We start from the raw sequence: 21,757 nt of genomic DNA, 5'->3' as shown, positions 1-21,757 counted from the left end.
GATGTAGCTTCCCCAGACAAGCAGCCTGGGCTCTGCAGACAGCGTTTGATGTGCTGCTGTGAGGTATAGAAAGTGTGTACAAACCTGCCCCTCCCTCCCAGGGTCCAAAACAACAGGACGGAGAACAAAGTACATTAGTATTTTTCTTTAAGAAGGAGAATTAGGCTGGGTGTGGTAGGGAACGCCTGTCATCCCAGCATTTGGGAGGCTGAGGCAGGAGGATCGCTGTGAGTTCGAGATCAGCCTGGGGTACATAGTGAGTTCCAGGTCAGTCTCAACTACATAGTGAGACCCTGTCTCAAAAGAAAATAAAACAAAAAAGAGCAGAATTAAAGGCAATCTATCATCCTAGACACCACGGCTGACACCTACACCATTAACCATTTCTGTAAATGCAAGAGCCTCTATCTCCACGTGGTTGAAGGGAACATGGGAACACTGCCCACGGCTCGCACAGAGAAGGTCTCAGTGCAGTGAGAAGGAAAGCTGCTGATGTCCATTGGAATGGGGAAGCCATGCCTGTGCTGTCCCTGGAGCTGGAAGCAAGGAGGGCAGAGAAACCAGCACCTGCTCCTCCTCTGCCCCTGTGAACTGTGGGAATTTCATGCTGGCCTCTGCTCAGCCTACAGTGCTGGGAAGCCTGTGAATGAGATGACAACACAGGCACCTCAAGCCACCTGGGGCAGCTCGGAGGAGAGTGCTTGGCGCTGTTCTAATCTGACCAGGCCTGCAGCTGGAGGCTGCCCTGGGCTCCTCCCTCTGTTCCTGAGGCCACTGTCCTGCACTGTCCTCTGCGGGGCATGGTGACGGTATATGGTGAGGGTGGTCACCACGGTGACTCCAGCCCCACAGCACAGCTCACCCAGCTGCACATCTGGGGTGAGCAGCTGAGACCCAGGGCAGTGGCTGATGTCAGGAGCCACCAGGCACCTTCACAGGTCCCCACAGGCACATCCTGGGGCTATCTGCATTCTCCTTGATAGGTCAGGTCCCCCAACTGACCATCTCCTAAGGCCTCCTCCACATCAATGGAACCAAGATCAGAAGTGGAAACAGACTCCTGTGGGCGCCAATGCTGCAGAGTAGCAGTGGCCAGCACTCCATGGCATCTGTCCCAGCTGCAATGTCTGGCTGAGCCCACTGTGTTCCAAGGGTGCAAGGCACATAGGCTTAGTCTGTTGCTCAACCAACGGATTTCATAGACAAGCTGGCTTAGGGGGATTATTGCTTTCTACACTGTCACCAAGGATAGCATCTTTACCATGTGGCTTGGCCCATGTCTTTCTTCCTGGGCTCCTCAGCTGTGCAGTGACCTCTTATTAGGTCTCAAAATAAGAGATGCTCTTTTGTGTCTCACTTCCCTTCCTTGGTGCAATTTTTTTTTTTTTTTTTTTTTTTTTTTGCAGTATCGGGAATCAAACTCAGGACTTTGTGTTTGTGAGACAGGCGCTGTGGCAGTGAGCTAAATCCCCAGCCCTCTGGGTGCAATCTTAAGGCTCTCTCTGGCTATTCGTGCATCCAGTTTGTTCTTTCCATTGTGGGAACTCAGCATGCTGGCTTAACCTCTCTACTACTATGGACTTTTCCTCTTGCTCCCGTGGACTGTGTGGCCACAGATATCCCTGTGGAAATTTTGTGAACATGTTTTCACTTCTCTGGGGTCAATGGCTAGATTGGAGATGCTGGGTTGTAGGGCAGGTGTCAGTCAGCTACAGGCAGTTGACATGGTTATCTCTTACTAGGCTGAGGAGATGTCTTCCTATCCTGAGCTTGTTAATCACAAGTGAGTGTTTAATGTTGCCTGGTGCTTTGTCTACATTTGTTGAAGAGACTGTATCATTTGGTGCCTTTCTCCTTTAATCTGGTGACATGGTGGGCTGTGCTAGATTCTCAGTGTTAAGCCGGCCATATGTTCAGGGGACAGACCCTTGCTTTTCCTTTTAGATACTTCGAAGTTCACCTGCTGAGGCCTTCGGGGGAGCCCACGATCCCCTCTTCTTCAGAGGGAGACCTGTGGCATGTGGGGAGGGCTTCTTCCCATCTCTTGAGCATCCCAGGAGCAGGAGGATTCCTTCCTCTGAAATTTTGTAGGACTCACCAGTGATGTCTCCTGGGCTCAGAATTTTCTTAGTGGGAGGGGAGCCTATTGTTCATTTTAATCATCTCAAGTCACAGAACTAGTCAGAATTTTTATTTCTTTTCTGTCAGTTTTGTCAATCGGTTAGTCTTGGAAGGAATTTAACCATTTCATCTAAGTTGCTTAATTTATGTCATAAAGTTGAGCATGCTTCCTTTTAACATTTTATTTTGTAAAAAATCTTAAACTTGAAGGACAGTTGTACATGTAGTATGGAGTTCTTGTATACCTGTTAATCCGATACTACTTTCAACTATGAACCTTACTTGAATTTGGTTTTTTTGTTTGTTTGTTTTGTTTTGCTTTTTTTGAGACAGGGTCTCATTATGTAGTTGAGACTGACATGGAACTCATTGTGTAGCCCAGGCTGGTCTCGAACTCACAGTGATCCTCCTGCCTGAGCCTCCCAAATGCTGGGATTACAGGTGTGTGCCACCATGCCCGGCTCTGTTTTTCGGTTGTATTTTTTTTTCCTCACTTTTTTTCTTGTTTTATTGAGGTATGATTGACAAATAAAACTGCATATATTTAAGACATAGATTATCAGTATATACACTGTGAAATGATTTCCACAACCAAGTTATTCAACATTTCTATCACCACACATAGTGTTTTATTTTGTGTGATGAGAACAGGAGATCCACTCTTAGTGAATCCCGAGGAGACAATGTGGCAATCTTAACAATATGGTGGTCACTACTTTCCCAGAAGTGTTTGGCCTTTGAGTGGGAAGTTGGTGTCTTTGACTGGCGTGTCCCCGTTTCCCGTCTCCCGGACCTTGGTGACTGCTCTACGTCCTGACTCTGAGATCACTTTTAGATGTGGCACGAGTAAGATCATGCATTGTTTGTCTTCCTGTTTCTGGCCTCTTTCACTTAGGTTCATCCATGCTGTCAGAAACAGTAGGGTAAATTTTGATCTCTTGCTCTTAACCGGGGATTGAAAGCAGGGATTTCATACTGAGCTACATTCCCAGCCCATTAAAGAATTAAAAAAAAATTTTTTTTGAGATAGGGGTTCACTAAATCATTAATTGGCCCAAGCTGGGCTCCAACTTGTGATCCTCCTGCCTCAGTCTCCTAGAGTGCTGGCACGGGATCTCCTTTTTATGGCTGAGTAATTTTTCACAGCATGCACATTCCTCACAATTGCCTTCTCCATCCATCTGTGACAGACACTAGGGCTGTTTCTGTGACCTGGCTAACAGTGTTGTGAGGCAGGCAGTGGAACCATTGAGCCAAATCCCCAGCCCTTAAAAGTGCTGTGATAAAATGGAAGGGCAGAGCTCTATCGAACACGATGATCTCATTTCCTTCAGATACACAGCCTGAAATGGGCTAGCTGGTTCATACGACAGTTGTACTTCCAGTTTTTTGAGGACCCTCTGTAGTTTGCTATAATCACTACACGAATTACATTCCCACCAACAGAATGCAAAGGTTCCCTTTTCTCCGCACCTCATCCGCACTTTTTTGTCCATATGACTCAAAGTCATCTTTAGGTTCAATGCAATCCCTATCAAAACTCCACCAGTGTCTTCCTCAGAAACAGAGAAAAAAAAAAAAATCCTAAACTTTTCATGGAACCACAAAACACTATGAACGCTGATAGCTAAAGCAGTCCTGGGAAAGTGCATCAATGTGGAATGTCTCACACTTCCTGATTTCAAACTATACCACAAAGGAATGTTAATCAGACCATAATGGAGAACGGGAGGGGCAGACACATGGGCACATGGTCAGAACCGAGAGCCTGGAAATAAACCCATCTATACACGGAGGGTCAACCTTAGGGGGCCAAAAACACACCACAGGGGAAGGATAGTCTCTCCTCAAACGGTTTGGCAACAACAGATGAATGAAACAGGATTCTTATCTTACACCATACTTAGAAAAACACCCAAATGGACTGCAGGGCAAATACAGGAGCTGAAACCAGCCTATCTGGGGAGGAGATGGAAAAGCTCCCTGACATTGGTCTGGCCAGTGAGTTCTTGGATTTGACATGAAAAGCAGTGGCAATAAAAGCAAAGTGACACAGTTGGGACTCTAGCTAACCAGCTTCTTCACAGCAAAGAAAATACCCAACAGAGGGTAAAAGGTAACTCCAGAATAGGAGAGAATGTATACAAACAATGTATCTGGTAACAGTCAATGCTAATGATATACAGTGAATTCTTAAAAACAAATAGCAAAAATCCAATTAAAAATCCAAAGGGAGCCAGGCATGGTGGCGCACACCTATAATCCCAGCACTCGGGAGACTGAGGCAGGAGAATTGCTGGGAGTTCGAGACCAGCCTGGGCTACATAGTGAGTTCCAGGTCAGACTCAACTACATAGTGAGACCCTGTGTCAAAAAAAACCAAAAAAAAAAAAAAAAAAACAACAACCAAAAAAAAAAGACCCCCAAAAAACCAAAAAAACCAAAGGGGCTTATGGCTTATGTCTAGATGTTCTCCCAAAGACTCATGCAATCATAGGTGGGGTTTTTCAGAGGAGGTTGGATCTAGAATGTGTGATGCTGGGTTTAAGTGTGTGATACTGAGATTCAGAGTGTGCAATTACTAAATTGGTCCACTGATTGGTTTGGCATAATTCTGGGCATGGATAAGGGGAAGACCCACCCTGGGTGTGAGCACTACATGCCCTAAGGGTGTGTAGCCTGGATAGAATATAAGGGATGGAAAGAGGGCTGCTTTCTGCTGCTTGCTGCTTGCTGTCTTCTACCTGCCACGAACTGTTTCTCCTCTGTGATGTCTCTCTGCTATGCCAACCTGCCGTGGAGCTAGCTGACTACAGACTGAAACCTGTACGAACTGAGAGCCAAAATAAACCTTTCTTCCTTTAACTTGGGTGCCAGATAATTTGTCTCAGCAATGAGGAAAGTAACTAAGATGGGCTTAGCATCCCTCCTCATCAGGAGGACGCATACCACAGCCACATAAGGGTGTCACCGCATACCTGTCAGGATGGCTATAACCAAGAGCCTCATCTGAATATCACCCGTCTCTGTCCAATGTCCCTTCTGTGCAGGGTTCTACTGCCAGTGCCACACTGCACCTCTCCCCAAGACCGACTTCTTCAGTCTTTCCTGGTTCCTGTGACTTTGACACTGCTACGAATGCTGGTGGATGATTTGGAAGAATGCCTTAGGTGAGGGCTAGCTGACATCTTCTCAAGCTGAGACTGAGGTTCCAAATTCTTTGTCAGACTCTAGCAGAAGTGAGGCCACGTCCCTCACAGAGCTCTCCCGCACACAAAGCCTCACTCTCAGTGACCTCCACCCAACATGCTCGCCCTTCTCTACCTATCCTCCCCCTTATCCCATGGCCCAGAATGTGGTCTCCTCAAAAGCCCTAGTGGGGCCCTGAGAACCCCACCGACACTGTGCAGGTCTGATGTGACAGCAGTTGGACTTCCAGGAAGCAGACAGCCTGTGTCAGCCACATGGATATGATATGTGCAGGGACCCCTGGGGACAGGGCAAACCCCACATCCAGGTGAGCCAAGCACATAGGCTGCGCTTTTCCTATACCCAGGCCATGGGAGTCCCTTTGAGACTCAGCTCCAAGGAAGTAACCAGTTTTCAGGGCACACGAGACTGCCAGATCACCAAACCCCATGTGCCAGCTTGAGCAGAACTCTTAGCAATTGCACAGCCCTAAGTCTAAACCAGGTGGCAGAGTCACAGGAGGGTTAGGCTTGCCACATCTGCCCACCTCACAGACAGGGATGTGCAGCTGCCAATCTCTTATCAACTCAACACTCTTTCTGCTTCCCACTGAAGAAAGATTAATAATATCTAACCTAAGACTATGTCGGGTAATTATACCTTTTAGTGTACCTGGTAATTTTTATCCAGCTGGTGCTAACAGTCAATCAAAATGCCATAAAAGGCACTTCAGAAAGTGCTAATGACTTACTGCATTCTGCCAAGCATCCTGGGGGTTCATTCAACTCTTGGCACCAGAACTGTGTACAGAGCAGGCTGACAGTTTTTCTAGAACTGGGCTTCTCCCCAGGGCGTGGCTTGTCCCTAGGGGTGGCATTCTCCACAGAGTTGAGCTTCTCCCCCAAGCCAAACTTCTCCCCAGGACTCAGCTTTTCCCCTACAGTTCAGATTCTCCTCAAAGCTGTTCTTCCCTAAAGTTTGGCTTCTCCATAGAGCTGAGTTCAGGACTCAGTTTCTCCCCTCAATCTGGGCTCCTTCACGAGGCTGGGAATCTCCCCAGAGCTCTGCTTCTCCTCAGGACTTGACTTCTTTTCCAGAATTAGGATTCTGAGCAAGGCTAAGCTTCTCCTCCAGAGTTGGGCATCTCAGGACTCGGTTTCTCCTCAAGGCCCAGGCTTTTCTTCCAGGGCTTAGCTTCGTCCCAGAGCTGGGCTTCTCCCTGGAGCCTGGCTTCTCCCCTAAATCTCAGCTTTTCCTCAGAGCTAAGCTTCTTCACCAAAGCTCAGCTTCTCTGCAGAGCTCTTCTGCCCAGGACTCAACTTCCTTCTCACAGCCGGGCTTCTCCACAGGGCTGGGCTTCTCCTCAGGGCTGGGCTTGGCTGCAGAGCTAAGATTTCCTCAGAGCCCAGGCTTTCTACAGAGCTGGATTTCTCCACAGAACATGGCTTCTCAGAGCTCAGCTTCTCCACAGATCCAGGTTTTTCCTAGAGCTGGGCTTCTCTCCAGGCAGCTTCTCCCTGGAGCTTAGTTTCTCCCCAGAGTTTGTCTTCTCTCTAGAGTTGGGCTTCTCATGGAGGTAGGCTTCTCCCTAGAACTTGACTTTTCTGCAGGGCTAGAATTCTCTCCAGAGCTAAGCTTTACCCCGGGGCTGTTAGGTCACACTGAGTCACCTAAGGAAACTCCATCCACTTGTCTTTGGAACATTTCAAACATCCTGTGCTGACTGGCACCCGCTGTGGCAGCAGCCTGAGCTGAAGTCCAAGGGAGACAGACTGGCTAGAACACTTGCGCCATCCCAAGGGACAGTGAAGGATCTGAGTACTGTCCCAACAGGAGCACCCACCTCTCTCCCCAGCGCCCTGTGGTTTTGGAAACAGCAGGTTACTGCTGTGGGATCGGAACACAGACACTGCCGGAATCCAACAGTGCCTTGCAACTATTTGTATTACTTGTATTCCCCTAAGGCAGGCAGCTAGCAGCCACACCAGCTCCACTTGCTTCTCGGAGGCTCCGGCATCCCTACCTGCCTTCCCACTGGGCTGCTGTGGGCCCTCCCGTGCCTAACCTGGGCAGGGCATGGCCAGTGGGGGCTGCTCTGGTCACTTATATGAGTGGCTGTGGCCTAGGTCACACTGGCTGCTTGCAGCACCTTCTAAGCCCACACGAGAAGAGACAGGGAAGTAGCCAGCCAGAGGGCATTGCACCCCGATGTTAAGCCTCAGTGAAGCACAAGTGGGATCTGGGGAATCGGCGGTTTCCAACGTTCATCCATAAAAACAGCAATCTGGGAAGGTTACTGGAGAGTCCATGGCCCCAGAAACAACTTGTCAGGTATCCCCAGCTACCCACCCGCCTTCTTAGCTTCTTCACATGATGTGTTGAGCCGTGATGTGCCCCATCAACCGTCGCTGAGATGACACTCTTAGGGTAGGGATGCTGGAGCCAAGGCCTAAGGCAGCACAGCAGAATGAAAGGGGATACCAGCCTGGGCAGCCACCTGCACATGTCCATCCCAAGAGGCAAGAAGTCCCTCTCTGGGGGGGTCCCTCACTGCTTTTAACGTTCAAGTCGTGTTGTAAAAACCTCAGTGGAGTCAGATATGGTGGCACCCTTATAATCCAAGCACTCTGGGAAAGCTGAGGCAGTGGGATTGCAAGTTCAAGTCCAGCCTGAGAAAGTTAGCAACTGAGCAAGACCCTGTCTCAAAATTCAGAAAGAAACAAAACAAAAAACAGATGCTGGGCCAGGGATTTAGCTCAGTAGTTCCGCTGCCTGCCTCGCAAGCACAAGGACCCGAGTTTGATCCCTGGTACCCACCCCCCCAAAAAAAGATGCTGAGGACTGGGTGTGATGGTGGATGCCTGTAATCCCAGCACTTAGGAGGCTGAGGCAGGAGGAAGACTGCCATAAATTCAAGGACAGCCTGGGCTACAGAGTGTGACTCTTGTCTCAAAAATAAATAAATAAATAAATAGATAGATAAATATTTTAAAAATAAAAAGGGTTCAATTTCAAGTACTTAAAAGAAAAATAAAGAAAACAAAAAGAAAAGAAAACCTTAATGGCTAGGCATCAGTGGAATTGAGAGCAGCAGGGTATATAAAAACAGGTACCAGGGCCTGGGACTTAAGCTCAGTGGTGCTGCTGCCTGCCTTGCAAACCCAAGGACCCAAGTTCAATCCCGGGTACCCAAAAAACTAAAAAACAAAAACAGGTACCAAACAGGCCTGGTGAAAGTCCACAGTGGGGTGCAAGCACATATAGATAGGTCAGCTGGCCAGGAAAAGTGTGCAGCAAATCATAGGGCCTCCAAATAACAGGCTCTTCCCATACCGTAAAAAAATGTCTGAACACCTACATTTTAAGAGCAGCTGCCCGGCTCAAACAAGCTGTGCCCAAGAGAGAACCCTTGTCAGGGGTCATGGACAGCAGCAGCTACAGCTTGCCTGGTACGAGTTTTGCAGAACACATGTTTCCTTCTTTATACAGCAACATATTCACCCATTTGGCATAACAGAGTTACTTTTATCGTTTAGGAATGACCTCGGCACTGTCTCAGATGTGCCAGGAGGGCAGGGTGGAGAAAGAGAAATGGGTTTCTTGAGAAATGGACGGAAGCAGCAGCCGCTTCCCAGTGATGACCATGGCTGGGAAAGCTAGAGTCTCAGTGCTCGGCACCGGCCAGGCCATGAGAGGGCAGTGCAGGTCAGCAGGACGTGGTCTGCCCACAGCAACCAGCACAGCTCCATAGAGCCACCCGGAACGTTCTAGGGCATTTAACCTCCCAAACAGGTCAAATAAAAAAAATTCTACTTACTGCTCCAAGCATGATCCTGAAAATTAGCCACCGGAAGCCCCACAGGACAACCTGGGATGTGGGGGTATATTTGGGTAGCCGGGACAGTGTCCAAAGAGGGCAGAGGAAGATCCCCAGGAACCCTGTTTCCAGAAGCTGCGACTCCCATCCTAGAACAACAGCAGATGTACAAAGGTTACTGGGAGAAAATGCATAGAAAAATCACTTTACACACTCAGTTAAGCTGCAACAGTCCTTAAAACAGGACTGAAAAGAATTGCAAGAGGTCAGTGAATGTCTCCATGGGAAACGAAATCCAGGGTCTGGAGCTCTGCTTGTAGGAACCAGGACCTGGGCCAGAGAGGCCTGTAACTTTAGGAAAGGCCCTGCCTTGCCTGACTCAGATGCTACGTACCATCCCTGCAGGACACCTCAAAGCATCAAGTCCAAGCCCACACTTGGATTCATGGCCTTCCGTCCTGAGGTCTGCATGTAAAGACAGAGCCCTGGGCATCCTTCTCACAATGTCCACTGGGAATAGTTCTGCAGAGGATAATCAACCGCTATTGCAAGGCAACATTCACTCTGGACAAGACTTGGAGCTGGGGAATGGCAGATACTGTCAATTTCCTGAGGAAACAGGAGGCCTAACCCCGTGTGTAGGGGATGTGAGCTGTGCTTTCCGCTAGACCATCATGGCAGACTTGATGAGAAGAGTCCTCCCTAGTGATTCTGTCGAGGTGAGCCCCACGTTCTCACGCATACACTGGGATGAGGCGAACCCTTCCCTGGAGGTGGCTGCTGGCGTTACCCTGGCCAGTCCACCGATCCAGGTTGTTGGGGATTCCCATCCCCTCCAGGCTCTCAGCTGGGCTCTGAGGGCCCCAGACAGGGTCACGTGCTTCCCACACGCTGACTATCAATAGCTCGCAGCGCATCAGTCTAGGTGTGTGGAAGTATGGCGGGGGAGCCACGGGGTCCCAGGGATGGAGGGGAGTGCTCCAGCTGTCCTTGCAACTTTTCTGTACATCATACTTGATCTTAGCCAAAAGGTCAAGAAGCGATTTTTCTGGACATTATAAATTATTTTAAAATTAAAAGCTAATAAACAGAAGCTAATTAATACTGTTATAACACCAAGTATAAAACAGAACCTGTGAACCCACAATGACAATAAATGATGGGATAAATAAACAGGGACCAGAGACAAATCCCCATGTCCAGAATTCCTTACAGCATACAGATCCTACCCTCCTCCTCCCATGGAGCACAGGAGGGAAAGGGAAAGCCATCTAAGGTGGGGACACCACAGCCACAGCTTGGCCTGACAGGTGACCAGGGGAAGGCTCACCGCATGCATCTACAGTAGGATGTGGCAGGAAGGTGCTCGCCTGAGTCTTCGAAGACACACATACAACCTGTCTAGTCACGAGGGCACAGACCAATCCTGGTCGGGTGGAAAAGAGTCTCACAAACCCTGACCAGCGCTTTAAGCCGTCCAGGCAGCACAGATAAGGGAGGTGAGGCACCTTTAGCCCAGAGGAGCTGGAGGAGACGTGACCACTCAATGTCACCAGGATCCTGGATGGAACCAGGAGTTAGGGAAGGGACACTAGGGGAAACTGAGGAAATGGGAACAAAGTGTGGATGTCAGTTAACAAAGTGCAGTGAATGTACCACACTAACGCAGGTGCTGACAATAGCAATGTGGGTGTTGGGTATGTGGGAACTTTACTACTTTTACAATTCTGTAGATCTGAACTGCTTTACACGATGAGATCCATTTTTAGAAAGTGGAAGCCTGTAGCTGTACTGGGGTGGCAGGAAAGCGAGCAACCCCCATCTCCCTGCCCTTTGGTGCTTGCTCAGGATGATACATTTGTACATGTTCACCAAATGCAACCCCAGGAGAAAGGGTGAGGGCCTCAATGCCCTGACACACTAACCCTTTCAGAGCACCCGCCCAATCATCAAGACCCAGAAACAGGGATGGCTCTGGGGTGGGCAGAGGAGCCTGCTGTGAGTCACTGTGTTCCACTCCCCCACCTGCCACCCAGCAGTGACCATGACTCCATCAGGACAGATCCCAAAAGTGTGCCAGGCGAGCCTCGATTCACATGAGGTGCCCTCACTGTGGTCCTGCTTACAGAAAGTTCTGGGACGAGCAGACTGTCCAGGTGAAGAAGACCAGAACAGCAGCCACCTACAGGTGGAGCAGCACCAGCCTCTCACCCCAGTTTCCCACTGCGTTTCCAGAGGAAGATGTGGAAGATGCCAGTGAGCTGGCACTGGGACTTTAGAATAATGGCTGTTGAGGGCTTTCCTTGCCCTGCGCGTTAGACCTATGGCCTGGGCTCCCAGACTTCCTCAAACCCTCTTTTGGCATCAACCAGGAAAGGCTGGACTTTGCTCCCCCTGAATAACAATTTTTCCAGTTTTATCTTGAGACAATCTGCATTACATTTGGGCACATTTCACAGAGGGTGTGTCTTTAACCTGGGCAATTTTATGATGGGAGGGCTACAGAGATTAGGGAAGCTCCTGGCAAGTGGGACAGTGAGCACCAGGTAGGGGGTGACAAGTTCTGAGGAAGTACCTTGATATAGTTTGGACCTAAACTGTCCCCAAGGTCACGTGCTCAAGGCTGGGGTGCCAGGTGACGAACTCTGGGGAAGTCATAGGACTACTGATGTACATAACTCAGTAAGATAATGGGAGGTGCTGGAAACTTAGGTACGATCCCAGTCGAAGGGAGAGCGGATCCTGGGGGGGGCGATATCTTGTTCCTGGCCTTTCCACCTGAGCTTTTCTCTTTCTTCTCCCTCTCTGTGCTTGCTGGCTGCCATGAGGTGACCAGCTTTCCTTTGCAATGCCCTTCTGCTATGTTGTTTCTGCCTCACCACACATCTAAAAACAAATGGAGCCAGCCAACCATGGAATGAGATTTACGAAACTGTAAGCCAAAATAAACCTTTCCTCTCTTGTTATTCTCAGGTAGTCTGTCACAGCAACTGCAAGCGGGCTAACACAAACCTTAAAGCCCACGTGTTCTAATATTCGGTACTCTGTGGGTGAGAAAACTCAGGAACCAGGAGCCAGCAGAGCACGTCTCTCCCCATGCAGCATGAACAGCCAGGTAGCTGTGGGCTGGAAGTAAGATGTGGCTTCACCCTGCCACCCTGTGCCAGTGGTGGTGAACCTAAGGCACATGTGCCAAAGCAGGCTATTTGTATCTTTGAAAGCTTACTATCCATGCCTCATTGAGACCCCTCACCAACTGGGGCAAGTGGAGCTGATCTGGTGGTAGCCACCAAGGAGCCTCCTAGCTTTAGGGTGTGGACACATTCCCCAGAGTTTACTGCCTGAGTGCCACCTCACTATGCAAATGTGAGTAGAATTCTGGTATCCAGAGTGACATTGGTTAGAAAGATTGATACACAATGCAGGAGCCAGAGCCATACCTAGGTGCCAGGAAGCAGGATGACAGGGTAGGGGTAGCAGGAGACAAGCTATCTCACAGGATGGTGGCTGTGTGCAGCAGGGCTTGCTCAGACCTCCTGTGGTGTCCTGAGTGGATGGAACATTCCCATCCTGTTCAGACTGAGCAGAGCTGCCAAGCCAGGCCCGGGGTCTCTCATGGTGCAACTCCCTTCCCTCTTCTACACCCCAAGGTCACACAGTGGCTCGCTGTGGCCTCCCAAGGGAAGATAGGGTTGCGTGGACCCTGCGGAAGGGGAAAGCTGGAGCCCCTCCTGCTTGTTTCTCTGCTGGGATCCTGTTGAGTTTTAGCAGCTGTACCGTGTGCACAAGGAAGGCTATTGTTCCCTGCTCCAGTGTGGTGGAGGGTGAGTCCCCAGAAAAAATAAATAACCCGAACGCTGCCAGGGGTGGCTTTCAGGGGCCATGCAGCCAAGCACTAGGGTCATTCAGCTGCTCTTGCTTAACACACTGGGTCCTCATGGGAGTAGATGGCACCTTCTGCAGGATGTGGGGGAATAAGAAGGACAAAGCCCAATACAGCTAAATTCCACCAGGGGCCTATGCTGGCTGAGCGAGTCCCACACATCACAGTGTCTGCATGCGGGGTCCCTTGGAGGATAAGGCTCTTGGCTCCTTTGCTCTTCCACTGAAACCTTGGTGACCCCGGGTTCTCGGCTCAGGAGGGCCCTGCCTATCCCACAAGGCTGGGGAATGTGCTGTTCCCCAGCACTACACCTGTTGGGGATGAGGTCCTGCCAGGGGTGCTGTCAGGTGACCATCAGCAGAGGCCCAGGAGATCTTAGCTTGAACCCCATGCAGATGGCTCTCATGGGTGACATGTGGCCAGTTCTGTAACCTTCACCTCTGTATCTGCTGCCTATGTTTCCAGTGACGCAAACACTGAACCAATGTTGTTTGAGAAGCTATACACACACAAGAGCAGGGTGCACCCCACTGTGAAGTCTGAGAAATTGGAGCCTCCAGGACCCTGTGAGGCAGCTGTGGGCCACAGTGCCTTGTCCATAGGGACAGGTGGGAGCACTGGAGTTGTGCGTCTTCTAGGAGTGCCAATCTGAGGGTCACTTGCTCACCGTCTCCAAGGATGTCCCTCCCTGGGTGGGGGAAGCGGACATCTGAGCTGGTGCCACCTTCAGGTTGGCTATGGAGGGCATCTAGCTCAGTGCTGACAGAGATAGACATCGGCTAGCTATGGCTACAGCCAGTCCTCTAGCGTCATAGCGGACTGCAGGATGGGCAGTCACAGCCATACAGACTGGTGTGCAGAGCGAGGAGGCCAGGCCACAGCAGCACTAGTCCAGCCCAGTCATGGCCCACACTGGCCACCATGGCCACCTGCCTGTCTGGAAAACCTCTCTGCATGCTGTTGACATACCTGTGCAGCCGGTAGGTGGAGGAAGTGGCACACATTTGGCATGGAGTCGCAAGGCAGCGCTCTATCATGCTTCTGCTGGGGCACACTTCTGCTTAGAAACCCACGAGTGCAGCCCCCAAGGCTCTTAGCCTCATGTGATATGCCCTTAGCTGGGCTCTCAGCTCCAGGGAAATACACTTCCCTGTCGCCACAGAATGCCACTGTGAGCTGTTCAGGCAGAGCACATCACAGCAGTGCAGACGGCCTGGGTGGTGTGCTGGGGACCTCAGAGGCCAGCTTGCTGGGGACAGGGAAGGGTGGCACTTCAGCCCTAGCCACACCCACTGCGGCATTTATGCAGGTGTGGGCACGCCAAAGCCCACAGGAAGTGGCTCCCGCCTGCAGCAGGGCGCCCGTGACTGCAGACTGGCTGGTATCACGGTGGCAGCCATCAGCTGTACTGTCGCTCACAGGTGGCCTGGGAAACTGAGAAGAGGGAGACACACAAAAATGACACTGGCCTTAGCCTCACGCCAATCTGCCAGGAACATTTAAGATTCTGGACCTTAGTGGCAGGAAACAGGGAAGTTACTGATGATGGGCTGTGAGCAAAGGCACAGCCTAGTCCGGGGTGCAGAGAACACAGAGCAGGCGCACTGTCCAGATCCCGAGACCTCTTGTTTCCTTTCCTTTCCTTCTTTCCTCTCTTCCTTTTTCAGACAGGGTCTCACCACATAGTCCAGCTTGGCCTTGAACTCACTGTGTAACTCGGGCTCGCCCAAAACTTCTAACCCTCCCACCTTAGCCTCCTGAGGGCTGAGATTAGGGGCAGTTTACAGGTGTGCACCATCCTGCCCAGCCCTGAGGCCTCTCTATTACAAACAAAGGCAGCACCCTGCGGTACCTCTTGGAACACCTCAGGGCTCCCTCTGGAACCCTATTTCTCTGTGGCATGGGGCAGAGGGGAGGATATACCATCACCGGAGACCACAGGACAGGCTGGGCACTGAGGACAAGTTCGCACAGTGACCACTTCCAGCAAGAAGCAAACGTCTCTGTAAGAAAGACCCCAACTGCTGCAATGCCAGGTCCGCAGCATGTATAAGCAGCTCAAGCATTGGGTGAAGGAAATACAGTGGGACATCACAGGCCGTGACAGGTCAGGGGAGTGAAACAGTACCAGTCTGCCACTTCTTGTGTCCCGAGGAAGGATTTTTATTTCCTTCCCTGCTGCCCTCAGAACCTACTGTAGCTCTCCAAGTTGAAAGCCAGCTGTGTGCTCTCTGCCCTTCTCCTTTCTCTCCCTCCTGCTACTGTGAACTCTGGGTAACATGGTTTCTCTGATCCATATCTCAAAGGCAATCACTGGTGCCATGCAGAAAATGAAGCAGCCATCATGCAGTTTTCAATGCAAAGTTCCAGACCTGGGTGGGGGCTCCCTCCTCAGCACCCTTGGCATTGGCTCAGGAAAGGGCCTTCTCTCAAGCACCCAAGGGCTCACACAACCCATCTATGGACAGCAAGGTGCTTCATCATTTAAAATCCACTATTTTAAACCAACCAATGTAAAGCTTCATCCTGGACCCAGGCTGCACAGAGCTGGCTGCTCTGAAGATCCCAAGGGAACTAGTGAGAAGACACTCAGGCTTGGGTAGTGGTGAATAATCAGGAGGAGCCAGATACTGGGTGAGGGAGGGTGTGCCAGGCAGCCCAGAGACTGGGGCTCTTAGCTGAGCTCAGAGGCGCCTGCTTCCAAAATAAAACTAACACAGAAATGGGGTCTGCATTGCTTCTCTCTGTTTAGGGGCATCAAAGAGCAGGAAAGACTTGTCACCCTCGGAGAGCTGAAGGTTTCCCCAGAGTTCTGGCCTGCGCTTGTCACTGGCTCTGGACCTTGGGTGGGGAGGGAAGAGCCCTCATCCACCAAGGGGTGGGGAGCACATAGGCAGGTAGCTGAGGGGAACACCAAAAGCACTCGGCAGGCAAGGTCAGTGGGAGACAAGGAAGTGACAGGGTTGGAATTTTAAGACAACCTCTGACCAGTACACACAGTGGATCAGATGCTGCCACTGCAGAGACTGGATGCAGGGCCTGGGGCTGGCTGAGCACAAAGAGGAACAGAGAGCCCAGTGGCCTAGGAGGGCTCTGAAGTCTGGTGGGCAGAGGGCCCAGGGTATTGAAGCAGAGAGAGTGAGAGCCCAAAATGCCCCTGGGTGGGGCATGAGCCATGGACCGTCACTCTGTGTCCTCTTGTTGGGCGGAGATGTTGGGCCCTGGGTCCCGTCACTTGCTCTAGGTCAGCTACTGGGCTCAGTGTCACTCTGCCTTGGGACCAGGGACAGCCGGGACACCGGGCTACCATGAGGACTGAAGGCTCAAGGTTGAGCTGGTACCAGGCCAGGGGCTGGAGAGGGATAGCAGGCATCACACACAGACGAGGGGAGATGTCACCCAGAGCCAGAGTCACTGTGTCAAAGCCAAGCCACAAGATGTGATTTAAAACATCTCAGAGGCACATCTCTCGATGGCCACTCTAGAAAGAAAATGCCAACCAGGTCTCATGAGCTCCACTGAAACTATTTCAGCTACTTATAAAAAAGAATAATTAAATATAGTACAGATGGATCCTTCAAAAGTGACAGCCACCATCCACGTGAGAAACAGGAAATCCATTAGCTTTGCCGTTAAAAACAGGGAGAAAGGGGCAAAGCGCTCCCTCCTGACTGGCTGTCACTCCAGTGCTGAGCTGCCCGCCCTCTGCCACCCCAGGGGCTTCTAATGATGGCCCTGGAGGGAGCCAGGAGCTTTTAAAAGTTTCCTTAATTTTTATAGGTTATATTTTAGGATGAAAAGTTATGAAATAGCATACCAACATCTTGCTTTGCATATTGTTAAGAAGGCGCTCGGCTACAGAACCTCGCTGGGCCAGATGGTGCAGACCAGTGAGAGGTGAAGCCCAGGCTTTACCATCGCTGAGGACGCCATGGGCCTGCAGAGCTGGGACTCCACCCCTCCATATCTCTGACCTCACAGAGAGTGACCGATCATCCTCCACTCTGGTGGCGTGGCCTCTCCCAGGCCCTGGGCCGCAAGAAGCCTTCCCTCTTCAGCTGGAAATATCTCAGGAGCCCAGGGATTCATGCCTGTCATTTTTTCCTCAAATCCTCTGACAGTCTGTGTCTGTGCTTTTCTTGTATATCCTGCTATGCAAAGCCATCTTTAAGAGTTCAGCAGTGTCTGTGATGGAGATTCAACCTCGGGTTTGGAGAACAGAGCTGGTGGGTCCTGAGGGTATCTAGAGCCCTGCTCACAGGAGTCCTCTTGCTATGAACAGGCTCAGAGCACGCTGGCCTGGTAGTTGCTGACTACCATTTCCCAGCCCCAGATGGGCAGTAGGCAGGTGGCCTCCAGGGAGCCTCACCCACTCCCTGCTGCCACGAGTCCCTGAAAGCGGTGTCATACACCAGCAACCTCGTGGGACACTGTGGAAGGGCCTTGCCCAGGCCACTGGCTGCTCCTGCATCTCAGAGGACAGTCACACAGTACTGCTCAACTTTGTCCCGAGTCAGCCCTTGGGGTGCTGGGAGATACTAACCCCATGGGTGTCCCTGAGGGAAGGGATCAAGGCTAGGCCGGCTTGCTCCTCCTGCCTGTCCAGACCAGCTGCAGTGCCCTGGGCTGTTCTGAGCGAGGCTCTGCGCTGGAATCTCCAGATGCGCACAAACCCCACCAGCCCACCAGCCTCAGGTCACGTGTCACTCAGGAGAACATATTCTGTGAGCTCTGCTGTTCTTGCTGCCAGGAAATTCAGGAGAAACACCACACAGTTGGGAGGAAAGCCAGCAGGGGGGGAAACTATGTCAGAGATCAGATCTAAATAGAAAAGCATTTTCTAGCAAGTAAGTGTTTCTGAAAGACCTGGTTAAAGGTTTCATTTTTAAACAGAATTATGGCAGGCTGCAAGCCTCCAATTATGAGGCATTTAGCAAACTGTTAGTACCGTATTTTAAGGATGTCCGCGGCTCTGCAGAAAAACAGGAAGTGACCCTGTAACACAAATGCCCTCAAGGTGACCCTCGTGGCAGCCCTAGGTCACAATGCTTGTTCATACTTGGTTGCCAAAAGAAAAAGTTTTTTGTTTTTTTTAAAAAAGGCTTGGTTGCTGTGACGACCAGACTTCCGAGCCCCCAGGGTGCCTGCTTCTCAGACCTGTGCAGGTGACGAGTGCTAGCCTGGAAATGACATTGGTGGTAATGACCTTAGCTGGCTTCACTGCTTTTGGATAAATGCAAAAGTGCTTCCTGTCAGGGGAAATTAGACTTAGCGACACAGATCTTTTTGGATTAATATATTCCAAATATTTAATATATATCAGGGTATAGGGCACAGCTCATTACTCTGTCTTCTGATTCTTGTGCATGGAGATCAGCCACAGCCTGTCCAGCCACGGATCAACCCAAAAGAGCCCGAGGAAAGTCTGCCACACCACCCCAGGCTCCATCTGTCAGAATGGGGAGGAAATTTAAAATTTTAAACTTGGGTTCAAATGAATGTAAATCTTAGTGGCTGTGTGAGGCCCGTGTCCCCGCAGTGGACTGCATAGGTCTGGAACAGTTCCTAGCCATTCTGGGGGCATAACTACTCAGGGCACCGGGGTGCTGGGTGGCTTACTCTGGAACCGTGGCTGGGCTGGCTCACACACACCTACACCCTGCCCATATACACAGGCAGTGCCACTTCTACCCAAGGGAGAGTCTCCTGTCCTCGCTGGGCTCCTGGAACCTGGGGAGCCCAGGGAGTCAATGACCCAATATAGCGTCTGTGGGAGCCATGTTGGAAGAGTGGGGCCTTCCCTTTGAACTTCAGACGCTGCTCTCCTTGACCTTTCTGGGCATCCTGGATGTAGCTGATGGCTGGGTTCACCACACCTGGCGTCTGGTGTGCCCAGTTAGCACAGAACGTGCTTGTTAGCCAGAAGACCGCTAAGGTAAGCACACTGGGGCGGCAGACGGAAATCATACCTCTCCCTATGGGCCATGCCAGGGCAGAAGCCAGGACAGAGGCCAGGGTAGTGGTCAGGGTAAGGCCAGATGAGTGGTCAGGGCAGAGGGCAGAGGGCAAGGCTCAGGCTATACCAGTGGTCACGGCCAAGCAGAGGTAAAGGGTAGGGAAGAGGTTGCGGCAGTCTCGTGGCCTCCGTCCCACCCAGAGTGGCCCTGCTGGGAGCTATGAGAGACACACTGTTCTTCCTCACGTTGCTGGCCTCTGCAGCAGCATGTGGCCATGCGCCTTCCTACCTGTGAGAGCCTTATCCCTCTGTGACAGGCAGCACCAGAGCCAAAGGCTCCTGGGGGCAGTCCACCTATCACTGACTCTGGGCCACCAAGGTATGCATTCCACAGGGTGGAGAATGAGGCTTGCACAGGCAGGGAAAAACCACACAGTGACCACAGACACTCAGGGGGAAGATGGAGTGACTGGCACCCCGATAGGTCCCTAGTGCTCTAGCCTGGGCCTCCTCCCTTCCAAGGCCCCAGATCCCATTGCACCTAATACTTGTTGTCCTCAGTTGACATCAGCACTGCCTTCCTCCCCACGGCCCTTGAGGGTGAGCCACATCCTGTGCGTTTTACCCTGAACCAAGGATGCGAGCATCAGAGCTAAAACCGTGAAGCTCCTATGAGGACAAGGAGAAAACACATTTCTATGGCATAAACTGAGGAGAAAACTCACAGAAAAACAGTACTATAAAAAAGAAACCAAACACATTCTAGGACTGAAAAATAAAATACCTGAATTGAAAAGTTTATTGGGTAAGCTTAACAGCAGAATGCAGAAGAGAGAGCAAAGAGCAGTGAACGTGCAGATAGGTCAAGATTACTCATTCTGAAGAAGACAGGTTTTTAAGATGAAGAGAACATAAGCCTAACACACCTGTAATCACAATCAGAGAACATGGGATAGAACAAAACTGAGAAAATACTAGCAAAAAGTATCCAAAAATTTGGTACAGACATAAATTACAGGTGTAAGAACCTCAGTGAGTCATAAGCAGAATTTGGAAAGAGTAGACACATGATAATCAAACTGCGAGCAAACAAGTCTCCAAAATAATTAGAGGAAACTGACTTGTGGCCTCCAGAGCGGCAGGTGACCCCATCAGCGCTACGAAAACAGGAGTGGAGGCTGCCTTGTCTTCCCCAAGACACAGACTCTCTCTGACCAAGCTCCGCAGTGTCCCTGACAGCAGCAGCAGACCAGCTACCTGGGGAGAAGTGTTGGCACAGGCTAACCTGAGGCAACAGGCTCGACAAGCCACGCAAGTGGGAAGCAGTTTTCATGGGAGGCAAAGCCTCAGGCCTCACTCCGTAGGACTTGTCAGAGCATCTGACTGAACGGGGCAAGGACACAATGTGGTCTTTCGTCATTGTTTTGTTTTTAATCACGGACAGGCCTAAAAGGACTTGGTGAAAACAAATCACTTTCTTAGATGTAAATCAGAGGGTATGGTAGTCACTTCATGCTTAGGTCATACCAGACAGATGGCACAGGGTATCTTTCATCATAAAAAGGCTGCCGCTGAAGAGTAAGAAATCAGAGAGCCTTTCTTCCGTGACCTACTGGGATCAGCCTCCAGTGGGGACACTGGCTTCTTTTACATAGCATGAACTTCCAGTTGTCACAGTCACGGTGGCCATCCTCTAGCCGCTGAGGCAAAGCTTTGAGTGGAGCACAGGTCATGGTCATTACTGCTGGGACCTCTGGGAAGCCAGCCACATGTCTAGCATGGCCATAAAGCAAAGCTTCCTTCCGGAGGAACGTCAGGCACAGGCAGGCAAAGTCTTGTGAGTTCTTGTGGGGATTCAGCCTTGGAATATAACTCAGAAAACAATTTCAATATCCAAGTTTTCCCCCAAGCAAAACGGCAGCTCTGTTTTTAAAGAGGCCTGACGTCCAAGGAGACTGAACACTGAGACTGGGAACAGGGAAACTGACTGATACCCCTCGGGCTCATGTGGAAGCAGGACCTGCTCCACAGACCTACACTCTGCTCAGCCCATACCCAGGACCACCACCTGGGGACTGGTACCTACTAAGACAAGCACTCCCCCGGTCACCTTCCAGAGTACACGGCCTCACTAATCAAGGAATCAGAGGCTTCTGTTCCAACCCAATCTTGGGTGACTAAGAGGAAGCTGCCACCCTGCACCCTGTACCCGAGAGAGCTACAGGCTGTTGGCTCATGCTAACAGCACCTGGTCTCCTTGCATGTCCACTGATGCAGACCTTTTGGTCATCTGCTTGTCCTTTGATGTTTCTTGGCTGTTATTTTTGTTGGGGATGATGACTATTATTGCTACTTTTGGCACAGTCAAAAGGGGAAAAAGAGAACTTCCCATTTCCTGAGGTGAGCCAAATGGGTTTAATGGCACCAAAGGACTCATCAGGAGGATGAGATTCCATCAGTGAAGACCACAGTTCATTTCTAAAACAACATGACTCTTGCTGTCTTACATAAAGTTGGGACAATGGCGAGACCGGTCACTGGATAAGATAGCACTTAGACTGAATGAAAGCCTCAGGACACATTGCTGTAACAGCCTCTGAGTCCCCACAGGATCACACACTCCAAGGACTTGGGAGGGTCTGGCAGCTCTGTCCTGACTGGGTCCTGCAGCATGGCCAGGACCAACCTCATTGTCTTGGCTGCCACTGATCCTCCAGAGTTCTGCAGCCTGGAAGCAGCTCGTGGCTCTTCTGTAGATTACCTGAGATTTTTTTTTTTTTTTTTTTTTTTT

General features: G+C 50.7%; 1 protein-coding gene across 2 annotated transcripts in view; it reads right to left on the bottom strand.

Moving 5' to 3' along the window:
* The window catches only part of Lmf1 (lipase maturation factor 1), a 98,561-nt gene that overhangs the window by 43,062 nt on the left and 33,742 nt on the right, over positions 1-21,757 (bottom strand). For both annotated transcript variants that reach the window (XM_033758671.1, XM_010620544.3), the window contains exon 4: positions 9,128-9,276. In XM_033758671.1, coding sequence (XP_033614562.1) covers positions 9,128-9,276 — 149 coding nt within the window. The remainder of the gene's footprint in view (positions 1-9,127; positions 9,277-21,757) is intronic.

This window comes from Fukomys damarensis, unplaced genomic scaffold (genome assembly GCF_012274545.1).
Source record: "Fukomys damarensis isolate Sample0158 unplaced genomic scaffold, DMR_v1.0_HiC HiC_scaffold_34, whole genome shotgun sequence".
Taxonomy (NCBI): Eukaryota; Metazoa; Chordata; class Mammalia; order Rodentia; family Bathyergidae; genus Fukomys; species Fukomys damarensis.
This window is presented reverse-complemented; position numbering and strand designations above follow the sequence as displayed.